Source organism: Saccopteryx bilineata, chromosome 2 (genome assembly GCF_036850765.1).
Source record: "Saccopteryx bilineata isolate mSacBil1 chromosome 2, mSacBil1_pri_phased_curated, whole genome shotgun sequence".
Taxonomy (NCBI): Eukaryota; Metazoa; Chordata; class Mammalia; order Chiroptera; family Emballonuridae; genus Saccopteryx; species Saccopteryx bilineata.
The window spans coordinates 328,132,561-328,156,641 of record NC_089491.1 but is presented as its reverse complement, the minus strand read 5'-3'; the positions used below and the strand labels follow the sequence as shown (position 1 = coordinate 328,156,641).

Genomic DNA, 24,081 nt, shown 5'->3' with positions numbered 1-24,081 from the left:
CAACCAAAAAGCCCTTCAATAAAAGATGGGATAAAGAAGATGTGGCACATATACACTATGGAATACTACTCAGCCATAAGAAATGATGACATTAGATCATTTACAGCAAAATGGTGGGATCTTGATAACATTATACAGAGTGAAATAAGTAAATCAGAAAAAAACAAGAACTACATGATTCCATACATTGGTGGAACATAAAAACGAGACTAAGAGACATGGACAAGAGTGTGGTGGTTACCAGGGGTGGGGGGAGGGAGGATGCAGGAGGGAGGGAGGGAGAGAGTTAGGGGGAGGGGGAGGGGCACAGAGAAAACTAGATAGAGGGTGACAGGGGACAATCTGACTCTGGGCGAGGGGTATGCAACATAATTTAATGACAAGATAACCTAGACATGTTTTCTTTGAATATATGTACCCTGAATTATTAATGTCATCCCGTTAACATTAATAAAAATTTATAAAAAAAAAAGAAAATGCCTAGTGGAGTATAAAGTCTCATTTGAGAGGCAGACATTAAAACATTCACATGAAAAATAAATAAAATAAAATATTCACATACGTAGTCACATATACAATGCTAAGACCTATGACATAAATATACTGGGTATCAGAGAGACTGTTTAGGGCAGCGGTTCTCAACCTGTGGGTCGCAAAAATGGCTTTAGGCGACCCCTGTGTTTTGGTCGTTCGACCCCCGCCGGGGTCGCGACCCACAGGTTGAGAACCACTGGTTTAGGGAGTCCTAATTCACACTGGAGGAAATCAAATGTGTTTTAGCTTTAGACCTTAGATTTATTTCCTTTAAATGTACTAATAAAAAGCAATAATTTTTAAATGTGACAAGAAATTTTGTAGATACACATTTAAATAAGCAAATTTGTCATTCATGAATACAATGTGAAACTTAAAATAGAATTAAAAAGTAAAATGGCACTCATTGACTTATTTTAAAAATATATGTTTAATGTAGAATGGTTAAAAATATATAAAACAGAAGGAAAAATTCATTATAGCTTATAGTTTGAACATAACCACCGTGAATGTTTTGGTGTATTTATTTCCAAAATTTCTTTTATTTTTCTCTGAAAAGAAGTATTAAAACATTTGGGTCCATACTCTACAACATTTTATTATAACTGCACTTTTAATGACATGGATTCAAGTGGCATAGTACTCATGTGTGTTTTTAACCAATGATCTATTTTTACACTGTTGTGTTCTTTCTTGTCTTATCACAGGCATTTGCCTGGTGGCCAGACTTATTGGCAGAGCACGCGGAGAAGTTCTGGTCTCTGTTCACAGTGGACATGGATACTGCCCTGGAGGCCCAGCCGCAGGACTCCTGGGATAGTTTTCCTCTTTTCCAACTGCTTAATAACTTCCTCAGAAATGACAGTAAGCACTTGAATTTGCCTTAGCATGTGAAGGGTGGAGGTGTGGGGGGGCGCCATGTGTGCTAATGTGTATTTACAGGGCTCTGAGCTGCTCAACGAGAATCCACATAGCTGGCGTGAATGTTCTCTCTTTATCGGGCCTGGGTCTGGGGGAGGCCAGGCGCACTCCCCTCTTGCTCTGCTGGCCTCTGGAGTTCCCCTTATGCCTACCCTCTGCCTTCACTGAAGACTGACAACACAGGTTCTCACTGTACTTTGTGAATCAGAAAATCTTCGAAGGTTAACATGTCTAAAGCACTTGAGAATACTTAGATCTCTGAAAGGCACCCTAGAAATTTATCATCATTCTAGAAATCATGCAGTATTCAGGCTTCTACTAATATGCATTATGATAATATTGCTTTCTAAAAGGGATTCTGAAGATGATAGTATAATAGCGCTATATGGCGTAGCTTGCTCTCTTAGTGTTTATTTAGAAATTCAAGAGATTGCAAAGGTTCTGTATTAATAGAGTTGTTGTTGTTTTCCTAAAGCAATACAAACCTAGTTTATATCAGAATTTTAAGGTGCATCCTAGGCCTTTTCTATAATGATTCTTTCTAAAGTTTCCTTTAACCCCTAGTTTAGTAGCTATTAAGGGGCTTTGCTTCAACACTTGCCGTAATCAGTGACGGGGAGGTCAGTAACTCTTCCCAATATAGACCATGTTGAGCTCTGTCTCCTCCCAAACTCGGGCTCTGACTCCTCCCAAACTGGCTCTGACTCAGTCTGTTTGATCAGTGTAACAGCTTCTTCTGTTGTGTTCTCTTTAAGCCCTTATTCCCTGGTCGTTCAGCTCTTCCGTACGTGATAGGGTTTTCAGACTCATTATCATTCTTGTCACCTCTTTCTAAAGACACCTCACTCCATGTTTCAGTACTGCTCCAGAGTGTAGTATGGACAAGAGCCCAGTGTTCACAACGTGCCCCGAGTCACCCGGAGCACTGTGAGAGCTGCCTTTCTCCTGTCTTCCTGCAGCCCATGGTGGCCCCAGCTCTCCAGGGAACTCAGTCACCATGTTGATACATTTCAAACATTTAAAACTCGAGGTCTTTTTTGCTGCTCTGTTTCTGGGACACCACTACTGTGTACTTCTAAGTTCAAATGTATGTTTTTATGTTTGTTTTTGTTTTTAAAAAAAATACTCTGTTGGCTTTGTTCATCACTCTAGCCCATTATTTATTTTCTTTCTGCGGTGATTCATCCCTGTGAGTCTCTGATAAAACAACAGCTGTTTTACTGGGGAAAAAATTCACATAGATATGAAATTGTGTGTAGTGTCAGACTCCCCACGGACATCTGGCTGTAGGATACCACGTTGAGAACCTCTGTTCTGGTGAGAGAGGCATCATGTTATAATAATTAATAACATGGCTTTTGACAGATTCACATCTCTCTCTACCACTTGCTACTTGACCTTTGACAATAGCTTACCCTCTGTCAATTTTAGATTTTTTATATATAAAAGAAGGAAAATAACAGTACCTACAGTGTCATTGATGGTGACAAACAAAATAATAGCTCCTATATAATAGATGCTAAGTAACTATTATAAATATTAATCTATTAAAACATCAATCTTGACACTCTCAGTGCTTATTCCTTCTCCCACCCAATTTTACTTCCAAAAGATTCTATTCAAAAATCAAAGAGCGAAGCTACAATTTCTACTTTTGGTTCAACCACAGTGTCTGCTTTCAGAAGTTGCTAAAGCACATTTCTTTACCCACACGTGAATCATTCATTCTGTAAATTATCCTCATCCAGTTGTGAAGTTCCAGTTTGGTTTCTTCCCACCAGCTTGCAGGCTTGGAATGACCTTTATTTGCCAGTCACTTACTGTCATTCACTTTCTGCTGAAAAATCACAAGTCAGACTTAATATTATCTTAAGACAAATGTGTAACAATGAACCTGCTGCCAAAAATAAAGATGGGCATCATTCATTAAGTTCCTAAATGAGAATGACTTAATGTAAGATTGTTTCTAACATTGCTTTTCCCACTTGCATGAAAATTCAAGAATCGATTGTATTTAGATTTACTTTGGAGTTTATTCGAAGATGACATATTTGTTAACATCAACAAATTGTTAGTCAAAATGATAACCCATTTAATGCATTCAACCTATTAGAATTATAGAAAAAAACAAAACAGGTAGATATCATAGCAGGTTTTTGGGGGGGATCTTCTACTGCAAATCTAATTAAGTAACAACTTTTAATACTTACAGTATTTGTAAAAAGAGTCCTTACATTGCAAGTGTAAGTTTATGACAGTTATCTCAAAAAGAACACTAAAAGGAGAGTAACAGAAATTTGATTTTCAACCAGACTTGTAAATAGTTAACTCAAAAGAGTTATATATTCCTCTCCTGCTTTAAACCATTTCTGTAACTTTGGCTACTATTAAATGCATAAAGAATTATTTTATTTTAGTATGCATTACTCATACAAAGCACAAAACTATTTATTACTGATCCCTGTTGAGTGTTACCTATGGGGGGGGGGGATAATTCTAGATCTTGGCTTTGATTTTATGGTGATTAATAGATTTTATTTTTATTGGTTTTTTTTTAATTCATACATTTTAGAAAACATTATTCCAGAGAAAAACAGCACCTCTGTGTAGTGAGGTAAAGAAAAAAGTCCCCTAGTGCTGTTGTTCCCTTTTGGTATTGGGACTGCTGTGTGGACTGGGAATTGAGACAGGATATAGTGACTGCTTTCAGAAACTCACAAAATACTACCCAAAGCCAAAACTACTGAGTAATATCTCAGAAATTATTAAGACATAATTTGCTTTGCCTGGTCAAGGCACAAATGGGAGTTGATGCTTCCAGCTCCTCCCCTTTTCTCTCTCTGTCTCTCTCTCTCTCTTCTCTCTCCCTCTCTGTCTCTCTCTCTCCCTCTCTCTCTCTTCTCTAAAAATGAATAAATAAAATAAAATAATAAAAAAGACATAATTTGCTTACTAGTAATAACATCTTTGGTAATAATGAATATCATTAATAACTGTGTTTGTTTTATTAAATTCCTGAAATATTTCGATAGTGAGGTGGTGCATTCAATTCAAACGTTAAATATCGACCTGTACTGCCCCCATATTGTCCTTTTGGAAAGGCAGTGGGAAAACATAAAACTTCTATCCTTTTAACCCCCGTGGAATGAAATGCCATGCCATGGCTTGCAAGTTCTAATTAATTACAACTTTCACCAGCGAGGGGCAACAGATCTGCTTGCTCTGAAATGCCCAGTGTTGGGACCGGAGCTAATTTGCTGAATGACAGTGCTTGCCGTTGCCGCGCGCGTGGCGTACCACTAATTATAAAGAGATTTTAAAATGATTGTGATTATTATTCACAATGTCACATACTTATGTTTGCTTTCCTAAAACAAAAATTACTTACATGTCTCCAACTAATGAAAGTTTCCTTTAGAACTTGTACTTTATTGGTGCCTTGAAAATTTTATAGCCGACTTGTTTCTGTGACTAGACATTCCCACCGGTTGCTTGCCATCTTTCTTTTATTAACATCTTTATGCTTTGATATTTCTGCATACGTGCTGCTGAAGCAAGCACTATGCTTTGATATTTCAAAATAGGTGCTTTTCTTTTGGAAAGTGGAAGGAGTTTTAGACAAACCTCTTTCTTTTCCAGCTGAGGTGACTGGATCCAAAGAGGTGCCATGCCTGGTCAGGGGCTTGCTAACAGGGAACCAAGAACAGAGGTGAACTGAGTCTGGGCACTTGGTCCCCAGGTTTGTCATGGTCTACAGCAATCAGAGCAGAGTCCAGGGGCATTTATAAAATAGTATAATTCTTTTGAGGACAATAAGAGATTCCTTGAACATTGTCTTTAACTAAGAAAATGTTTATAGGGTCTTGAGCCTATAAATGGGGACAGAGGAAGCGAATTGGTTAAAGGTACAGAAAGGGCCAGATAAAGGTGTATTTTGTCTCATGTGTATGTCACACAACGTCCATGATGAGAATTTCGGGGACTGACCTAATTCTTGGGGGAAGGGATTCGAGAAAATATAGTTTGTATTTTAAGGGGTAGAAAATCCTGTCAGGGGCGAGTGTCTTTTTTTACCGTTGGACATGATTAGGGAAAGTCTTACTTAGCCTTAAGAACCCTTGGAGATGAAATATGGCAGGGGTCCCCAAACTTTTTACACAGGGGGCCAGTTCACTGTCCCTCAGACCATTGGAGGGCCGGACTATAAAAAAACTATGAACAAATCCCTATGCACACTGCACATATCTTATTTTAAAGTAAAAAAAAAAAAAAAAAAAAAACAGGAACAAATACAATATTTAAAATAAAGAACAAGTAAATTTAAATCAACAAACTGACCAGTATTTCAATGGGTACAATGGACCTGCTTTTAGCTAATGAGATCGTCAATGTGCTCTTCTCACTGACCACCAATGAAAGAGGTGCCCCTTCCGGAAATGCAGCGGGGGCCAGATAAATGGCCTCAGGGGGCCGCAGTTTGGGGACCCCTGAAATATGTTTTCCCCAAGAGAAGAGTACCAGCTGCACCATCATTTTAGCGACTGTCCCCAGTCCCCCCACCCGTCACAAACTCACCCACTGATTTCCAGAGCAGGACTGCCAATGAAAACCAACTCAGGCTCCTCATGGCTGTCCAAAAAGAGACCACACCCCCCTCCGCTTTTTCCCCTGCCTCCATTCAACCTCATCCACGCCCCCCAACTAAAGAGATCATTAGATGGGCAGTCTCTTTCAGTGATAGCTAAGGAAACTGTTTTGGAAAAGAGATATATTAAAATTGTGGGGGAATAAATGTTTTTATAATTAAGCAATTAAATGATACTAAACGACCACAAAGCTAGAACAAATAGATGTTACCCTTACATGATGTTTCCCACAGTCTTCCTGTCAGTCTAGTCATGGCAAGTGACAGCCTGGGACAAATGAAAGCCATCTGCAAATGGCACAAATCATTTCTTTCAGCACTACTGAAAGGCAAACCCTTGGAGCTAGTCACCTTTTAATCTGTGGATATGTTAGCAAGTGGCAAATGACCATTCTGTTGGGGACTGATTCCCAAGTGAAAAATACCACGGTGCTGCTTCTTTAATTAACAGGCTTTTCACATTGCGGGCACATTAAAGCCATCCGAAGAACACCCCTGCTTTTGTAATCAAAGTCACAGTGCCGCTGCCTAAACGAATAATAAATGTTTGAGCTCTCCGCTAAGTGAAAACCTATTCTCCGAGACTTTCACCTTCATCAAGATGGGCTCATACAAAATCAGGAAAAAAAGAAAAATTGCAATGTCTCACGAGGATAAAAAGGCTAGTGTTAATAATTAACAAAGAGAGTGAAGTGGAGTCAAATTAGTCATAATAGAGCCCAGAGTGACTGGCAAAGTCACCTCTCATTATCAAAAAACTCATTAAGGAATGAAGAGGTGGGAATCCCGCTGGGTTCTTCTCACACTTCGGCTGTATCAGGAATGATTTTTCAGATTTCTTTCAAATGAAGAACTGTTAGGTCACCATATTGTAGATTAGGTTAATCTTCAAGCTTTGAAATACGGAGGGCTGACACCTGCGTGTCATTCTGCCTCAAGTGCTTAAATGAACTGTGCATCTGAAATTCATGAATCGGTGTTTATAGTTAATATCTGTACATACACATACTAGGAACAATGCAGAAAGAACATAACTTCTGGATGACAGCAGGGCTGCATGCCAGCTTAGTTTTAGAAATGATGAAATGACCATAAAATGTGACAATATATTTAACTCTAGTCCCCAGAGTTGATGAATTCAAAATTGTATGTTTTAATTTGTTTTACTGGCTGGTATAGTAAAAGAAATATAAAAGCAAGGAGTCACTAGCATTTTTTAAAATCGAATTCCATAGTCCTGTTCTAGTGTCTTTACTACCTGTAGACCTTTCTTCAGTTTCAATCTGCTTTGTGTATTTTTTTTAGAACTTAGTGCCTTAAAGAAAATAATCTGTTCTAAATATCTGTCTATCCTTCACTGTAGATTTGCAGGAGCATCTGTAACTACTAAAGGCCCCCTGAGCATCAGAAACACACATTTGGAGTTGTTGAATTGGGATTTGTTGCCCAAACGTAATGAACATTATAAAACCAGTGCTCTCTTTCCTTGTTACTTTCAATGGATGGATGGATGGATTTTTTTTTTTTTTAACAAGTGGCCCAAGGGAAAGGGAGAATTTGGTGCAGCTTTGAAAGATTATTATGCTAGTAGATATAAGTTAATATCAAATGATATAAAAATACTTATCAATTCTAATTAAAAAGAATAAAATCAAATGAGTTTCATATTCTACATAAGCTTCAATAGGATACTCTTAGAATCTTTTTTAGTTGGTGGGTTTTTATTACTATTTATTCATTAACAGACATTTATTGAATTCTTACTTGATGTGCCAGATTCTCTGTTGAATGCTGTTCCTAGATCTCAGGGTATTTTTTTATTTGGGGTGTGTGGGTGTGTGTGTGTGTGTGTGTGTGTGTTTTACTTAATACTGTACTAGGCTGCTGCTAACATTTCTTGAAGCCCCTATTTGTATTGTTTGTGATTGAGATCCTCATTAGATGCATTTCTCAACATTATGCGTGACCTAGTAATTTTCCATCTTATTTCATTGTGCTTGCATTGTTCACAGGTGGTATAATTCATAGTCTCTTGAATAATTATTTTATGGCAAAGTCCACTGTTTTATTGTGGCTGGTGTTTATTTGATCAAGAATTACTTATTTCCTGGCCCTGGCCGGTTGGCTCAGGGGTAGAGCGTCTGCCTGGCGTGCAGAAGTCCCGGGTTCGATTCCCGGCCAGGGCACACAGGAGAAGTGCTCATCTGCTTCTCCACCCCTCCCCCTCTTCCTCTCTGTCTCTTCCCCTCCCGCAGCAAGGCTCCATTGGAGCAAAGATGGCCCAGGCGCTGGGGATGGCTCCTTGGCCTCTGCCCCAGGCGCTAGAGTGGCTCTGGTCATGACAGAGCAACGCCCCGGAGGGGCAGAGCATCACCCCCTGGTGGGCGTGCCGGGTGGATCCCGGTCGGGCGCATGTAGGAGTCTGTCTGACTGTCTCTCCCCGTTTCCAGCTTCAGAAAAATACAAAAAAAAAAAAAGAATTACTTGTTTCCTTCCAAAATACCTAATTAAAATTTTAGGGAATGTGGAATCACTCTTCCTAGCAATCCACCAATGTTAGTTGGGAGGGCTGCACACAGTAGAATGGTTTGTATGCGCTGAGGAGCAACAGTACATTTTCCCCCTAAAAGCCATCCATGAGCTCTTTCATCTTTTATCTTTCATTTACCCAGTGATTATTGTCTCAGTAATCATTATTAATTGGACCTTGTTTTAAATTCTCTGTTGGAATCTTACTATTAAAGCCTATGACAAGTACTTTTGCTAATGAAAGACTCTTTTTGGTATATAAATAATCAACACTCGCTTATTAATTATTGGGATGTTCAAAATAATTGGGCACATCTGCATCTCTAGTTTACCTTTTATTTAAGCCATTTTGCTTTTTTTTTAACCATTTCTAATTGCACCATTGAGCTTGCTGCCTTTGGTGCTTCATTGTTTCCTGAAAAGGTGATATTTGGAACATGGAATCTTTTGGGGGGAAAAAAGTACATTATCCTTATCAACAAAGTAGATGCTGATCCTTCGCTCCTGTTCTTGCAAGCACTGTTGGAGGATCCTTCTGAGCAGTCCTCTCTACTTCCACACCTCCGGGTGGTGTCAGAGCATTCTCGGAGGAGGTCGCATTGAGAAAGCCTCTTCCAATGAGTTGTTGCCGTGGGTGCCTTGTGAAGGCTTGATTTGGACAGGCGGCAGCCCCAAATCATAAGCTATCCTTATTAAACCATGTGGAGGAGGTAGAAGCACTCATTCTGATGCCCGGAGCTACATATTAAGAGGGCTTTTGAGTGTCCGCGAGGAACAGACTGCAGACTGGAGCGCGGGCAGCAGAGAAGGAGCCGACCTGTACATGCGCAAGTGCACCCTGCTCCACGTGTCTGTGGGCTTGCCTTCTGAAGCCCAATTCTGTCTCTTCTTTTCCCCACAGAGAATATTTTCTTTTTATTTCTCCTCTTTCTCCCTCTCACTCTCTCCATCTCTCCCCTCCCTTCCATCTTCCCTTTCTTGAATCTAGTTACCAAAAAAATAGTAATTGCCAGTTTTCTAAAACATTGGAATATGGGCTTAGGACTTGATTTTTTGAATATCAAAAGGAACACTAAGCTGAAACATGAGTGAGCTTTTAGCCAGAATTCAACATTTGTGACAAATCTTAGGTACTATAGGAAGTCTCCAATTTTTTTCCTTATTTTGCAGGATGTAGTATTTTGCTATCAAGTGTCTTGACTGAACAGAAAAAATTCTGCCTTTGCTACATTTATTAAAATAAGAGACATAAAATAGCTGGCATTCATATTCAGTAAAATTTTTAGCAGTCTTGTCTTGGACATATGAGTCAAAAATAAGATTTCTCATAACATTATTATTTAATGCCTTGTATTTTATATAAAATATGAAGAGATATGCAGGCTTCCATAGGTCTCTTATACAGCCTCCTGAATAATAGTGTAGTAATCTAAATATTGTATCCAAGTGTTCATTCATTCAGCAAGCCTTTGAACACTAGCTCTGAGCCAGGGACTTGGCTGGATACTAAGAATACAGACATGGTCCCTGCCTCAAGGACTTTGCACCTTCGTGGGGAGGAAGAGATACGCCAGCAAGTGCACACGTACAACATGGACCACAGTGGAAGCCTGTGCCGCTCAAAGAGTAAACAGAAAAACCAGCAACGGGGCAAGGGGACAGCATGTCAAGAAAGGCTTGGAGGAGAAATCGTATACTTGAACTGAACCATGAAAATCATAAGGTTGGACTTCAAGAAATTAAGGGATCAGGCAACAGAAATGAGCGAGAGGAATCATTTTAAGACAGGTCATGGCCCTGGCTGGTTGGTTCAGTGGTAGAGCATTGGCCCAGTGTATAGATGTCCCTGGTTTGATTCCATCAGGGCACATAGGAGAGGTGACCATCTGCTTCTCCACCTTTCCTCCTCCCCCTTCTCTCTGTTTCTCTCTCTTCCTCTCCCACAGCCATGGCTTGATTGGTTTGAGCTCATCGGCCCCAGGTGCTAAGGATGGCTCCATGGAGCCTCTGCCTCACGCACTAAATATAGCTCAGCTGTGAGCATCCACCTCAGACGGAGGATGCCGGGAGTCTATCTCCCCTCCTCTCACTTGGAAAAGAAGAAGAAAAAAATTTTATTTAAATAATGTAAAAAATAAACAGGTCATGGGTGGCTTTCAGACTATGCTAAGAAGGCTTTTGGAGTTTGTTGTGATGATCCATTAAAGGATTATCATCTTTAGAAGAGATATTGTTAGTTTTCTATTTTAGCAAGCCCCTGTGCTTGAGATTTTAAGAAGACAAATTGACAGAGGGAAAATTAGGAACCTAAAGACCAATTAGGAGATTATTGCATTAGTTGGGGCCAGAGATGGGGAATGGTGGGGCTGGTGCCACAGCAGTGGGGAGGAAGGGGGGAAGGGGAAGTATTGGAAAGATTGCGTGGAGGAGGTTCAGTAAAGACCTGTGGAACCACTTCTGTGTGTCGGGGTGGTGATCTGGTAGACAGTCTCTATTTTCCCTCTCAATGGGAATACAAGAAGAGAAGCAGACTTATTTAACAAGGTAATAGATTCAGTGCTTATTAAGTGTATAAAAAATAGAGAGATGTTGCTAGCTGTACATAAGAGTGAACTGCTACTTAATCTTAGAATCTTTATAACATTTAGTAACAACATTGAGTATGATTTTCCTTACGTACCTCTTTATTTTAACAAACTAAGTGTGACTTGATAGCTAATCTCTAAATGCATATAATAAAGTAGCACTTGAACTTATTTGTCGATATAATAATTTTTTGCATAAGCATGTGGTTTGGTATTGGGATTATAAACAATGACAGTGTTTAACAGTACCGATCAAGATGTACAGCCGGAATTTTTTATATTTTTATTAGTAAGTCATATAAATTAAAGCTTAGGCATACAGTCTAGCTGTACAGCAATGTAAAATTGTCCTGCTTTTAATGTATGTTACAAGCACATCGAATATTTTCACAGCATTAATTCAGTTTTCAATTCATTGAATATAATAGTTTTGCTCAACCTCTTGACTTCTTCATAGTGTAACAGTTTTTCAGAAGTCTACCTCTGAAAACATATAATTCATTTTAGATACGGTGTAAGGAGTTGGTCATTTGCAAGATCTTTTTTTTTTTTCCCTAAAGCAATCTACTATATAACATTTCTAGATCTTAAGAGATGCTGATGTGATGATGGTAGGTTGGATAAATACTTGAATGGCTGGACAGACAGATTATTGTTTATGGCAACAAGTTGAGGATGATGGTATTATAATTCTGTGGAAGTTAAGAGGGGGATGTGTTATAAAGTCCTTGTTCTACTATCTGTTAACTAAACGACTTGGGCAAGTATCCTAAATTTTTTGTGCCTCAATTTCCTTATTGATAAGATTGAAAGAAATTATCCTTCTTTTCTCTGAGTTTTGGTGGTGATTCAATAAGAGGATCGTATCAAGCACTTGACACTAAAAATGCTCATGAAGAGGAAGAGGAGAGTTCTGAAGTAAAGAGCTGATAAATTCAGATTTGGTTATATTTTTAAATTTGCTCATTGTAGTTGATTAGATGGTTTGGATGAGAATTTCAGCATCTTTATTCTGTGACATTGGGTAAAGGGAACTGTGTTACATCATCTATAGTAGCTTCCGGCTCAATGATTGAATCCCCAGGAATATATAAAGATTCTTTTTGTGTGCTAATGAACATATCATTAAGATAACATTAGTCTTCTAAATAGGATATTTATTATTAAATATAATTATTATTCTCACCTTAATAGGAAATCTCTTAGCATATAGATAAGCTAGAAAAGATTATTTAACCACAAAAAAATGCTAAACCATAACAACTAGTGATAGAAAAAAATCACTGTTGTATTTCCTTCTGTATTAAGAATTACTTACTATTTCATTTTCATGTGTCTGTAGTTTTCCAGCCTCTAAAAAATTTCAAAATCAATTCAAGTAATGTAGAGTAGGAATTTTCATATTCATTCCACCATGGTGTCACATATTTTACCCAAAATAAACATATATATATAGTCTTTCAGGATAGTGTTGCCATGTAGATTATGTGAGATTTGGGCTGCTTTTTTTTTTTTTTTTTTTTGCAACAGACATAGAGAGAGGGACAGATAGGTACATACAGCCATGAAGTGAGAGAGATAAGAAGCATCAAGTCTTCATTGTGGCACTTTAGTTGTTCACTGATTGCTTTCTCATCTGTGACTTGACCAGGATGCTATAGCAGAATGAGTGAACCCTTGCTCAAGCCAGCAACCTTGGGCTCAGGGCAGTGACCTTAGGCTTTGAGCCAACAACATTTGGGCTCAAGCCAGCAACCTTTGGGTTTAAGCCAGCAACCTCTGAGCTCAAGCCAGCAACCCTGTGCTCAAGCTGGCAACCTCAGGGTTTTCAACCTGGGTCCTCTGTGTCCTAGTTCAATGCTCTATTCATTCTGCCAACACCTGGTCAGGCAAGATAATGGGCATTTTTAGCTGAGTATTTTATAAGACAATACAATTAGTGTTGCTAGTAATTAACTTTAGTAACTATAAGTATATACAGCTATTCAAATCTGTAGAAGTGAATGAGAATTACTGAGGGGTTTTTCCTCACCTTCCACCTCTGCCCCCTAATCCAAGGCACCACAATCACCACCACCATCACCTTCATCATCATCGTCTTTATCATCATCATCATTATCATCTTTTATCTGGTCTATTGCAATAAAGAGCTGAGAACTAACCACCTCCTCTGCTTCCACGCTTGGCCACCTACTCCATTTTCACACAGGAGCCAGAGAGATTATATCATGTCACTCCTCTACTTAGTAATAATAAAAACAATAACGCTTCCCTTTGCACCCATTAAAACCCAGACTTCTCACCATGTTCTGTAGTCTAGACATTACCTTGGATTAGTCTTCCCTCTCTACCACTCTACTCCTGCCACACTGGTGTCTTTGAACTTTTGAAAAACAGCAGCTTGTTCTTCTTTAAAGCTTTAGTGCTAGCTGTTTCCTCGATCAGGAAACCTTCCCTCCGAATCTTCCATGGATGACTCCCCTGTCATTTAGTTGACCCTCCTAATCACAAAATACATATTTTAAATGAACATGTTCTCACTTTGAGGGCTATAAAAAATCACAAATATATTTAGGGTATGTTTACTTGAAAAATATGTACCATCCAAAAATTACAAATTCTTGATTGAGGATTACTTAGCAATACTTGGTATTTTCCCACAGATCTCTGCTCTTCCATGGTGCAGTGTGGGCACATACTGACTTAGTGCCTTTGGGATGCTCTAACACAATACCACTGACTCAATGGCTTAGGAACAACAGAAATTTACTTCCCAGGGTTCTGCAGGTTAGAAAGTCCAAGATCATGGTACAGGTAGTCTCGAGATCTGGTGAGAGCCTGCTTCATAGCTATCTTCCTGCTATGTCCTCACATCATGAAAGAGTTGAGGGATATTTCTAGGCTCTCTTTTACAAGAGCACTAATTCCATCTGGAGGGTTCTGTCCTCACAACCTAATCACCCTCCAAAGGCCCCATCTGCCAATACCATCACACTGGGTGTTAGGATTCCAACAGAAGAATGGAGGTGCGGGGAAAAACACTCAGCCTATAGCACTGACCTATGTTCTAGTGAAGGGTAAGGTGCACAGAAAGCATCCATCTTCTGATGGAGGCAGGTGTACTTTGCCCAAATCCTGAGACTTCTACAATTGCTTTAGGTGGGTTGTGTCATACGACAGTTCATTAAAGACAAGTGCATGAGATATGATGTGCTGACTGTTTTTAAAGACACACATGGGAAACTGGATGATTGAAAAGAAAATACACAAATAATTAGAAAGTTCATGAATCAGAATAGACATTCCCAAGGCCACAGTCATCGTCTTGGTGAATTTATCAACTCTATTAGAAGCAAGCAAGCTTAGCTCTTCGAGTTCAGTACATTTAGCTCTTCGGTGATAGACAGCATAGCACAGGCGTTGCAACTCTGATTAATTACTATATTTATATGTGTTTAGACCTTTTGGGGGATCCAGCAGCTCCTTTGAATCTCTAGCAAGAAGCCACATGACTCCTGTTAAACCACTAACAAGAAGTCACATGACTCATGTTAAACCACTAACAAGAAGTCACATGACTCATGTTAAACCACTTGGAAAGTAAAAACATACCACCTTCCAGGAACATGTTCTAGAAATATAATCTATTTGTGTTTTTGAGAACCATATATAGGAGGCCAGTTATACTTCTTGATCAGTTTCCATGATGATATTCAATATGAGGAACAAGACCCATAATCATTTATATTTTATCAGTCCTTCTATGTCAGACTCTTTCAGGAAAAGATTTTCCACCCATATTTTCCAAATGCCTGATTTTATCCCCTCTGATGAACACTGTTTCTGCTTGACTATTTCAGCACTTTTGTGTAATGGAAAATTTCACAAACACTTGCAAGAAATCTTTGTGCCCTTGGTTGTTCGCTACGTCGATCTCATGGAGTCCTCCATCGCCCAGTCAATTCACAGAGGTTTTGAGCAAGAGACATGGCAGCCTGTCAAGTAGGTATCTTGCCTGGTGCCCATCCAGCATCTGCCTCTTCTTCCCTGACCTTGACTGTACACATGGCCATCTGTAGTTATTGCTTACGGTGGTCCCTTCCCACGTTGTTTGTTTCTTTACAGGAATATCGCCAACAGTCTTCCCAATGTAGCTCTTCCAAAAGTTCCAAGTCTGCCTCTTAATCTTCCACAGATTCCTAGCCTTTCTACTCCTTCATGGATGGCTTCTTTATATGAGTCCACGTGTGTATTCCTCACTTATTTTCTGACGCTGTGGTAGCTAGTGCATGGCCTGGGCTGTGTTCTGTGCCGATGTGTTTAGATTGCATGGCATTTATCGTCGTTGGTGGAGGAATACTGTGTTTTGGGTTTCTTTAGCTTCTTAAGCTATTAAGCTAAGCTTAGTACTTGGATGAAAAATGATACAGATTTTTTAAAAAATACTTACTAATTTGATGTCTGGGATCCTTAGCTGTCTCCGGCTTTGTTACCACCCGCATGACTTCTCTTGTGCATATAGAAGGTCGTTGCAAGAACAGTCACAAGAATATAATCTTTTTCTATTTTTATCTTAGTCTCACCTTTAAAGAAACAATTTTGCTGGTTGTCCTTTATTTCCTAACACCAGCAAGGTTTTTTTTTGTTTTTTTTTGGTCCTTTCATATATCAGTTGACATGCCTTGTTATTTTTAATGATCTTTATATCATTAAAAACCATATTTATTAATTTATTAATCACTGCAGATTTAGTAGCTAAGAGTCATTAAAGGGAAAACACACAGGTTTGAAATCAGTCATCCCCAGATTTAGATTCTAGTTTATTAATTCTTCCATCCTTCTTATCCTTAGTTCCCTCAGCTCTAAAATGGATATGACACCTAATTTCAAGACATTCTTCTGAGGATTAAATAAAAGTTATGAAAAGTACTTGGCACATTCTGGGTTCTCAGTAAATGATTAAACTGTTCTACATTATGATTGTTATTACTGTCATTATTAGTAGTAGTACCATCAATCATTCTTATTTAACATTCTTAGCAGTATAGTTTTCAAAAGCACAGCCTTCACAGCAATCAAATAAACCCAATAATCACCCATACTTGGCCCAAGATATCATATGAAGTCAGCTAGGAAGGATAATAATTAGAAGGAGAAAAAGAGCTACAATTTATTGAGAATTTATTATGTTCCAGGTACAGTGCCAAATTCTTTATTGCATCTAAGCTTTATAACAACCCTGGGAGGTAGATGTCATTATCCCCATTTTACTATTTAGGACATACCTCATAAAGAAGTTAAAAAACAAAACTTGCCCAATATCTCAAGGTAAGGACGTAATAGGTAAGATTTGAACCCAGGTTTGCCTGACTTCAGAGCTTTCATTTATCGTTATGCTCCGTCCAGAGAATATGCTGGTTAGGAACTTGTTTAGCATGATTTCCACCTACCCTACCATCACCTGTCAAATCTATTCACAGTCTAGTCTGCATACAATTGAGAAAATGCAGAAGAAAAGAACAAGAAAGAGAACAACTTGCAAAATAGTTTGGCAATATCTCTGCAAATTCAACATCATCACTGTCCTTATAATATGTATTAGGATATCAGGTGACATGTGAATCTTACTCTTATAGGCAAATGCTTTGGGCCATTATAGTATGTTGAGCAATGCCTGTGTGTGCTCAGGAACTGCCTTGGAAATATAATGAACCTTTCTAAGTGTATGATTTTTATTTGTACTTCTTTATACTGTCTAATCCTTATTCATCATTTGTTTAACAATCTTGATTTTAACCAAGAACATTATTGTGGGCATTAACCTTGTGAAATTAAAAGGGTTTTTTCTTGGTCATCACTATTTTATTAGCTTTGAGATATGTGTGAACCCTGAATCTCATTCTTGGTAGGCCCTTTGTAAAGTGACCTGCATCTCAGCAAAGCGATCATGACAAATTATCACTCTGTAGATTAAGTGCTTGTTCTTTCATCATTCTGAGCAAAAAATAAATATGTTTTACATTTAGTAATTTACGTTTATTATCTTGCCAACACAATCAACATTAGTCTCTTTGTCAAAGTGTCATGGTTACTCATAATGTTGTGATGTCATTGCACTTACATTTTTGCTAGAAAGCATTAAATAGCAAAAACATTTCCATTTCACATGTATAAGGAATTAAATATACAACTACTGATTAAGTGAAGATTAGTGATATTAGAGTATTCATGGGTTTGAAAATATTATATCCCTGTATATATATATATATATATATATATATATATATATATATATATATATATATATATATATATATTTAGTGAGGAGTAAAGGGAGTAGAGGGAGAAAGAGAGACTGCTGCATGCATCCCGACCAGGATCTACCAGGCAAGCCCATTAGGGGGCGATGCTCTGCCCATCTAGGGTTGTTGCTTCATTGCTCAGTAATAGAGCCATTTTTTTAGCACCTAAGGTAGAGGTCACAGAGCCAACATCCAAGGCTCACTCGAACCAATTGAGCTATGGCTGCAAGATGGGGAGAGAGAGAGAAGGAGGGGGTGGGGGTGGAGAAGCAGATGGTCTCTTCTCCTGTGTGCCCTGACCGGGTATCAAACCTGGTACATACACATGCCAGCCCAATGCTCTCTACTCATGTATAAACCACCTTAAGAGGTTCTTTTCCAATATCTTCTTGTAAATAAATCTTTATTCTGAGGGTTTGTTTTTTTTAAGCTCTAAAAGTGAATGCCCATAGGATAAGTTTCCTGCTGGCATTATTAGGAATTATCTGAGTTTATTATTCACATCTAAATTGTTTAATCTGTTAAGAATACTTTTAAGAAGAAGCGACTCATTAGAAATAATTTTAGAATGAAAATATTCTTTAAAAATAGCAGGTTATAGAGCAAACCTATTTACACTTTTTCCATCTATTTAATTATAACAAATATTTCTTGTCTTAATTACATTCCCAATTAAGCACATTTATTGTTCAGAATCATACCATAGGATTAATGAACAGAAGAAACATATACCCATATTCTCTATAAAGATTTAATTGTTACATACTATGAGAAAGTTCATTTTTAATAGACTCCTACCTTTATTATTTGCAATTTTGTTTTATGATTTTGCTGTTGCTGTTTAATTATGCTGTTAAAGAATGCATATGTGTTTCAAGTAGCTACTAATATTTCCCTAAGTAAAAAAAAATTATAAGAAATAGATTTGCTTCCTTGCCAGTTATATTTAATTACTCTTAAAACAAAGGTCCTCTAGTCTAAACTACCAAATATTACACTATGGATATAAAGGGAAGGGGTGGTTTAGCTTGGTCATTTTTTTCTCTTGTTTTTATTATATAGATGGCAAAAGGAGAAATATATATAGTGGGGTTTTTTCCCAAATATTTTTCACAGCAATATCAGCACAGTGGTGTTCTGGTTCTTCTGTTTGCCGACACTTTGGGTGCACTAAAAGTTAGGAGACATTTAGTAAATAAAGTGATCTGGGTCGGTTCAGGGCTTTGCTGTGAGTGGTCCCCTGAGAATTTAACTCTGAAGACATCTGGCTAGACAAGGAGATCATGAGGAACTACGGGCAGACTGGCAGGAAGAGGGCATACTGGTGATGGGGCTGGGATGCTGAGGCAGGCATGGGAAGTGGGGGCGGGTTAGAGAGGTGAGGGAGCAGAGACAAGCCTTTAATTAACCAGAACAGGAAGTGATTTTTTTAAGCTAGCTTGGTAATTAAGATATGGTTATCTAAATAATGTGGCATTGCCCTGGCCGGTTGGCTCAGTGGTAGAGCGTTGGCCTGGCGTGCAGAAGTCCTGGGTTCGATTCCCGGCCAGGGCACACAGAAGAAGTGCCCATCTGCTTCTCCACCCCTCCCCCTCTCCTTCCTCTCTGTCTCTCTCTTCCCCTCCCGCAGCCAAGGCTCCATTGGAGCAAAGATGGCCCGGGCGCTGGGGATGGCTCCTTGGCCTCTGCCCCAGGCACTAGAGTGGCTCTGGTCGTGACAGAGCGACGCCCCGGAGGGGCAGAGCATCGCCCCCTGGTGGGCAGAGCGTCGCCCCTGGTGGGCGTGCCAGGTGGATCCCGGTTGGGCGCATGCAGAGTCTGTCTGTCTTTCCCCATTTCCAGCTTCAGAAAAATACAAAAAATAAATAAATAAATAAATAATGTGGCATTTAAAATAATTTTATTTTTTATGAAAGGTTTCCACCATTCCCTTATGATGAATGGGTTTATTATATTTAAATATTTTTCTATTTACAAACCAAAAATAGAAATTTTAGATTAATGTATATTAAGTAATTGTTGGAAAGTTAAGGTGAAATGAATCATACCTCAACTTTCCCCCCTTTTGTTCTCTTTTACAATCAAGTGTCAATATGTTTTAATGCAGGAATATTTTACTTTCTAAATATGTTTCTCTGCTGTATGATATATGTGCATAATGGAAAGTAATAGTATTATCCTTTGTCCCAATATTATATATACTACAGGACAAATTACCTCCATACCTGGAGTGAAAATATAATTTTACCGTAGTAGTGAATGCATAGTATAGCTTGGCTCAGCAGCTAGAGAGAGGTAAGGACCTGAAATACATGATTTTACTCCAACTGGAAAGCACCTAAATGTCCTTTCTGTGTTAGACCATTCCTTGTCCTGTTAGGGTTAATTATAAGCTAGGAAAGGCACAGAGCATTTCAAAATAGACGTAAGATTTGATTCTCTCCACAACATGTTATTTAATTTCCAGTACCTGTTCCACTTGAGCTGTAATTGTGAGGGTTAAGGGCTCTGTGTGCTGCATACCTGTAGACAGACAAGCTGTCCATCATGAGGACAGAGGCACAGAGCCATGAGTGGAAGAGTAAACCTATCATTGCTGTATATGGATTTCCTTGCATAAAATGTACTTCTATGAATTTCTAGAAGGGAATATTTATATACTGCTCACAAAAATTAGGGGATATTTCAAAATGAATATGAAGTGATAAAAAAAGAAACATTTGATTTCTTTTATTAAACAAGAACATCAGAAAAGCAAACAACAAGTAAAAGAAAGTTGTTTGATTATGCAAATGAGATGCAAAACCAACTTTTATTGGTGAAAATGCACTACACAAAAGGCTGAAAGTACTGGAGTACCTGCACGTTCCCTGATCCCCTGTATCTCTGATTTTTATCCTAGAGCTTAGTCAAGAACATTTAAAACATTCTACGTACACAATTTGATCTCCTTACAAGAGCATCCTTATCCATTTTACCCCTTTTTATGAAACCTTACGATGGTATTTATTTCTGTTTTGTTCTTCTTGCCTTGCCTTATTCATTAAGAAGTGAAGCCTAACTGGTGGTGGTGCAGTGGATAGAGCATTGACCTGGGATGCTTAGGTCCCAGGTTCAAAACCCAGAGGTTGCTGGCTTGAGCACGGGCTCACCAGCTGGAGCACAGGATCGCCAACTTGAGCATGGGATTATCGACATGAGCCCATGGTCACTAGGCTTGAGCTCAAAGGTCACTGATATGAAGCCCAAGGTCACTGGCTTGATCAAGGAGCCACCTGCTCGGCTTGAGCCCCCCAGTCAAGGCACATATGAGAACAATCAATGAACAATTAAATTATGAGTTGATGGTTCTCATCTCTCTCTCTTCCTGTCTGTCTGTCTGCCTCTTGCTAAAAAAAACTGAAAAATAAAAAATTAAGTTAAAAAAAGAAGTGAAAATAAAATATTAGGAAGTTGAACAAAGAAAATACTGATCATTAGAGATTTTCTGTGGTGGTTTTGCACTGATGGTAGTTGACAGGAAAATGAAAAAGCAATGTATTGGCTATCCACACAGCTGGCAGTGTAAGCTCACGATCTTCATTTTCCCTTTCTCTTCTAGCAATGGCTCAGCAACATCCGAAGACCTTTTTTGGAAACTTGATGCACTGCAAATGTTTGTCCTTGATCTACACTGGCCAGAACAAGAATTTGCCCACCACTTAGAGCAAAGACTTAAGCTCATGGCCAGTGATATGATAGAGGCCTGTGTCAAAAGGTAGACATGTATTTTCAAGTTGCTGCTTAATATGCCAGCACCCAAAATACCACTTTTCACCAAACACCTGTTACATCATTGTCCCAAGAAAAGTTTCAGTGTGTACTACTGTTCCTAAGTTTAACGGGCATTGGGTTCTCTGACCAAAATTCTGGGGACCCATGTAGTTCATAAACTTGGCCTGATGAGTTGTTGTTTTTAGCTCTCTTCACCATTGCTTCCATCAGCAGCGCCCATACTACGTTAAGCATTTTTGTTGTGTTTATTGTTCCCTCTCTGGGAATACTATGTTTAAAATCCCCAAGGCAGCAGTTTCTAAGACATATGGAAAAGGTCTGTTCGGTACTTTATGCATGATGCCGTGCAATGGTACGGCAAGTTCTAATTATGATCAGTGCCGTCCCTGTGTTTCCTGGTATTCTCTCCCCATCAGATGAGTTTCCGGTATCCAAGCACACTCTTCAAAACTTAACCTAACCAGAAATAAGTTATGTGGCTTTGGATTCTCCCAAGTGTGCTTTCATGTTTTAATAGTACTTACAAAATCAGCATTACATCCTGATTAGCCGAGCAGTGGCTTTTCATTGCCCGGGTTCATGACACGAACAAGAATAAGGTAGAGCAACACGGTTGGAATAGCAGATGCTGGTGGGAGCAACTGAATAATCTTGAGGTCTTTATTAAAGCAAGAAAAATCAAGTCTTAGAATAATGATAGCTTTCCAAGGCAAGGCCATGGGTTTGATCATTTAATGTTTTTATGTAAAAAAAAAAAAATGTTCCTCATCTGTGGTTTTGATGTCTGAAGTCAATAGGTATTCTTCAGATACTTATCAATACCAATTCCAAATTTCCTGTTACACAGTTTCTTTCAAAACTCTAACTGCAACTTCAGGTATTTGAAAGAGAACCTAAGTGATGTAGGAGAATTACACATTCCATACTGTTGTTCATCAATTATGATGTGTTAGAACAGTGGTTCTCAACCTGTGGGTCGAACGACCAAAACACAGGAGTCGCCTAAAGCCATAGGAAAATACATATTTATTATACAATACATTTTTAAATAAAATATGTATTTCAAAAATATGTATTTCCGATGGCTTTAGGCGACCCCTGTGTTTTGGTCGTTCGACCCCCGCCGGGGTCGCGACCCACAGGTTGAGAACTGCTGTGTTAGAGTTTTCCAGACTTGTACTTTTTTTAAAAAAAATTGTTAATAAACCACATGGAGGATTTGTTCTGCTGTGATGCAGACAAGCAAGTGATCTTTCTGCTTGGATACCAATTCAGGCAGCTAAGTGAAGCTATGAGGTTTTTCCATTAAAATGATCCACTTGTAGTAGCAAATAGCTTTATGTGGGTAAAGACAGTGTCTGAACGACTGAAAAAGTTATGTGTAATATAAATGATCACAACCCACTCTTTCATATGAGAGCATCCCACCCCCAGCTCCCAAGCCCTGCCACACACCTTATTTGCATGTTTTAAATTAGCATCCCGTAGTGTTGATTTCACTCTTACAAAAACAGGTCGGACATATGGCAGACTTTCTTACTCTGAATTCATATTTTAATGACCAGAACAAGAACTGCATTTGAACTCAAGCTGCAAAAGGCAAACAAAACCACTGACTTGCGCATCCCAGCTTCCATGTGCACCATGTTTAACGTATTAGTTGATGCCAAAAAGCAAAGCACCAAACTCTGTGCCCTGGATGGAGGACAGGAGGTAAGTGGCTAGGGTGGCACCTAGGGAAATGTGACACGGGTGTCCTGGCAGAGGACGAGTTTGTCTCCAGAAGTCATTCACTTGATTAAATTAAAAACAGGACCAAGTTCTCCAGCACAACTGTTTGGTCTTTTCTTCCCTAGAATACAGAATGCCCTTTATCCTTTGCTTCTGTCAGTTTCTTTTTTTATATATGAAGACTGCCTAAAATTTTGCAAGTGACCATGGAATATCAGGTATACTTTTTAGCAACTTAGGTGTTATGTATTTATATGAAGTTTGCTTTTCATAAGCAAATGAGAAAGCTGCCCGCTTTGTTTATGCAAATCTAGCATATAGAGAGTTTGCATCCAAAATACAAGCCTCAGAAAATAGCGTAGGGAATTGTTTATTTACATAAAAGTTTCTATTTTTTAAAGACCAAGTTGGAAATATCATTGAAAATTAGGCATTATTCTTTTCAATACATATCCCATTGTTTCAGCTTTATTTCTATTTTGTTTGTGTTTACATTCAGAAAGAGATGATTTTATCCCATAATTTGTTTTTGTTGAGGGTCATGATTGGGTGAAAAATGGATGTTTTTTTTAGATTATCTATTTAAGTTGACATTTTGTTGCCTTTTTTCCATTGTTATTTCTCATCATTTTTTTTTTTTTTACTCTTTCCTATGTTCTCCTTCATCGTCTTTTTTTTTTCCCATGACATGATCCAGTTTGGTAGTCAATGGGTAAGTCTCTTTTTTTTTTAAACCATATTATTTGAATTATTATTTTCATAAATGTACTTTTTTAAATTTTTGTGTTTTCAAATTAAAATAATTCCATTTTCAGGTGTTTGGTTTCTGTTTGTAGGTTAAATGCCAAGAGCTTTCAATTATATAGCAATAGGCCAAAGACACGTGGGAACCTGTAAATACTTACACCTTAAGTAATGTCAAGCAGCTGGTTCTTTTCTTCCTGTGAGACTGTGGAATCTACAAACTATTCTCCAATTTTTAAAGATGAAATTATGTAAAACCAAATGAATCCTGTCTCCTTTAAGCTAAGTTCTAAGTAAATTCAGAAACAGAATGATT

The 24,081-nt window shown here is 38.5% G+C and overlaps 1 protein-coding gene across 4 annotated transcripts in view; it reads left to right on the top strand.

Annotated features, from left to right (window-relative positions):
- Positions 1–24,081, top strand: part of CADPS2 (calcium dependent secretion activator 2) — a 538,020-nt gene that overhangs the window by 448,300 nt on the left and 65,639 nt on the right. The window contains exons 18-23 of one of the 4 annotated variants that reach the window (XM_066262193.1): positions 1,242–1,398; positions 15,075–15,216; positions 15,340–15,459; positions 21,118–21,273; positions 22,856–23,003; positions 23,719–23,733. In XM_066262193.1, coding sequence (XP_066118290.1) covers positions 1,242–1,398; positions 15,075–15,216; positions 15,340–15,459; positions 21,118–21,273; positions 22,856–23,003; positions 23,719–23,733 — 738 coding nt within the window. The remainder of the gene's footprint in view (positions 1–1,241; positions 1,399–15,074; positions 15,217–15,339; positions 15,460–21,117; positions 21,274–22,855; positions 23,004–23,718; positions 23,734–24,081) is intronic. The other 3 variants (XM_066262195.1, XM_066262194.1, XM_066262196.1) reach the window with 3 other exon arrangements.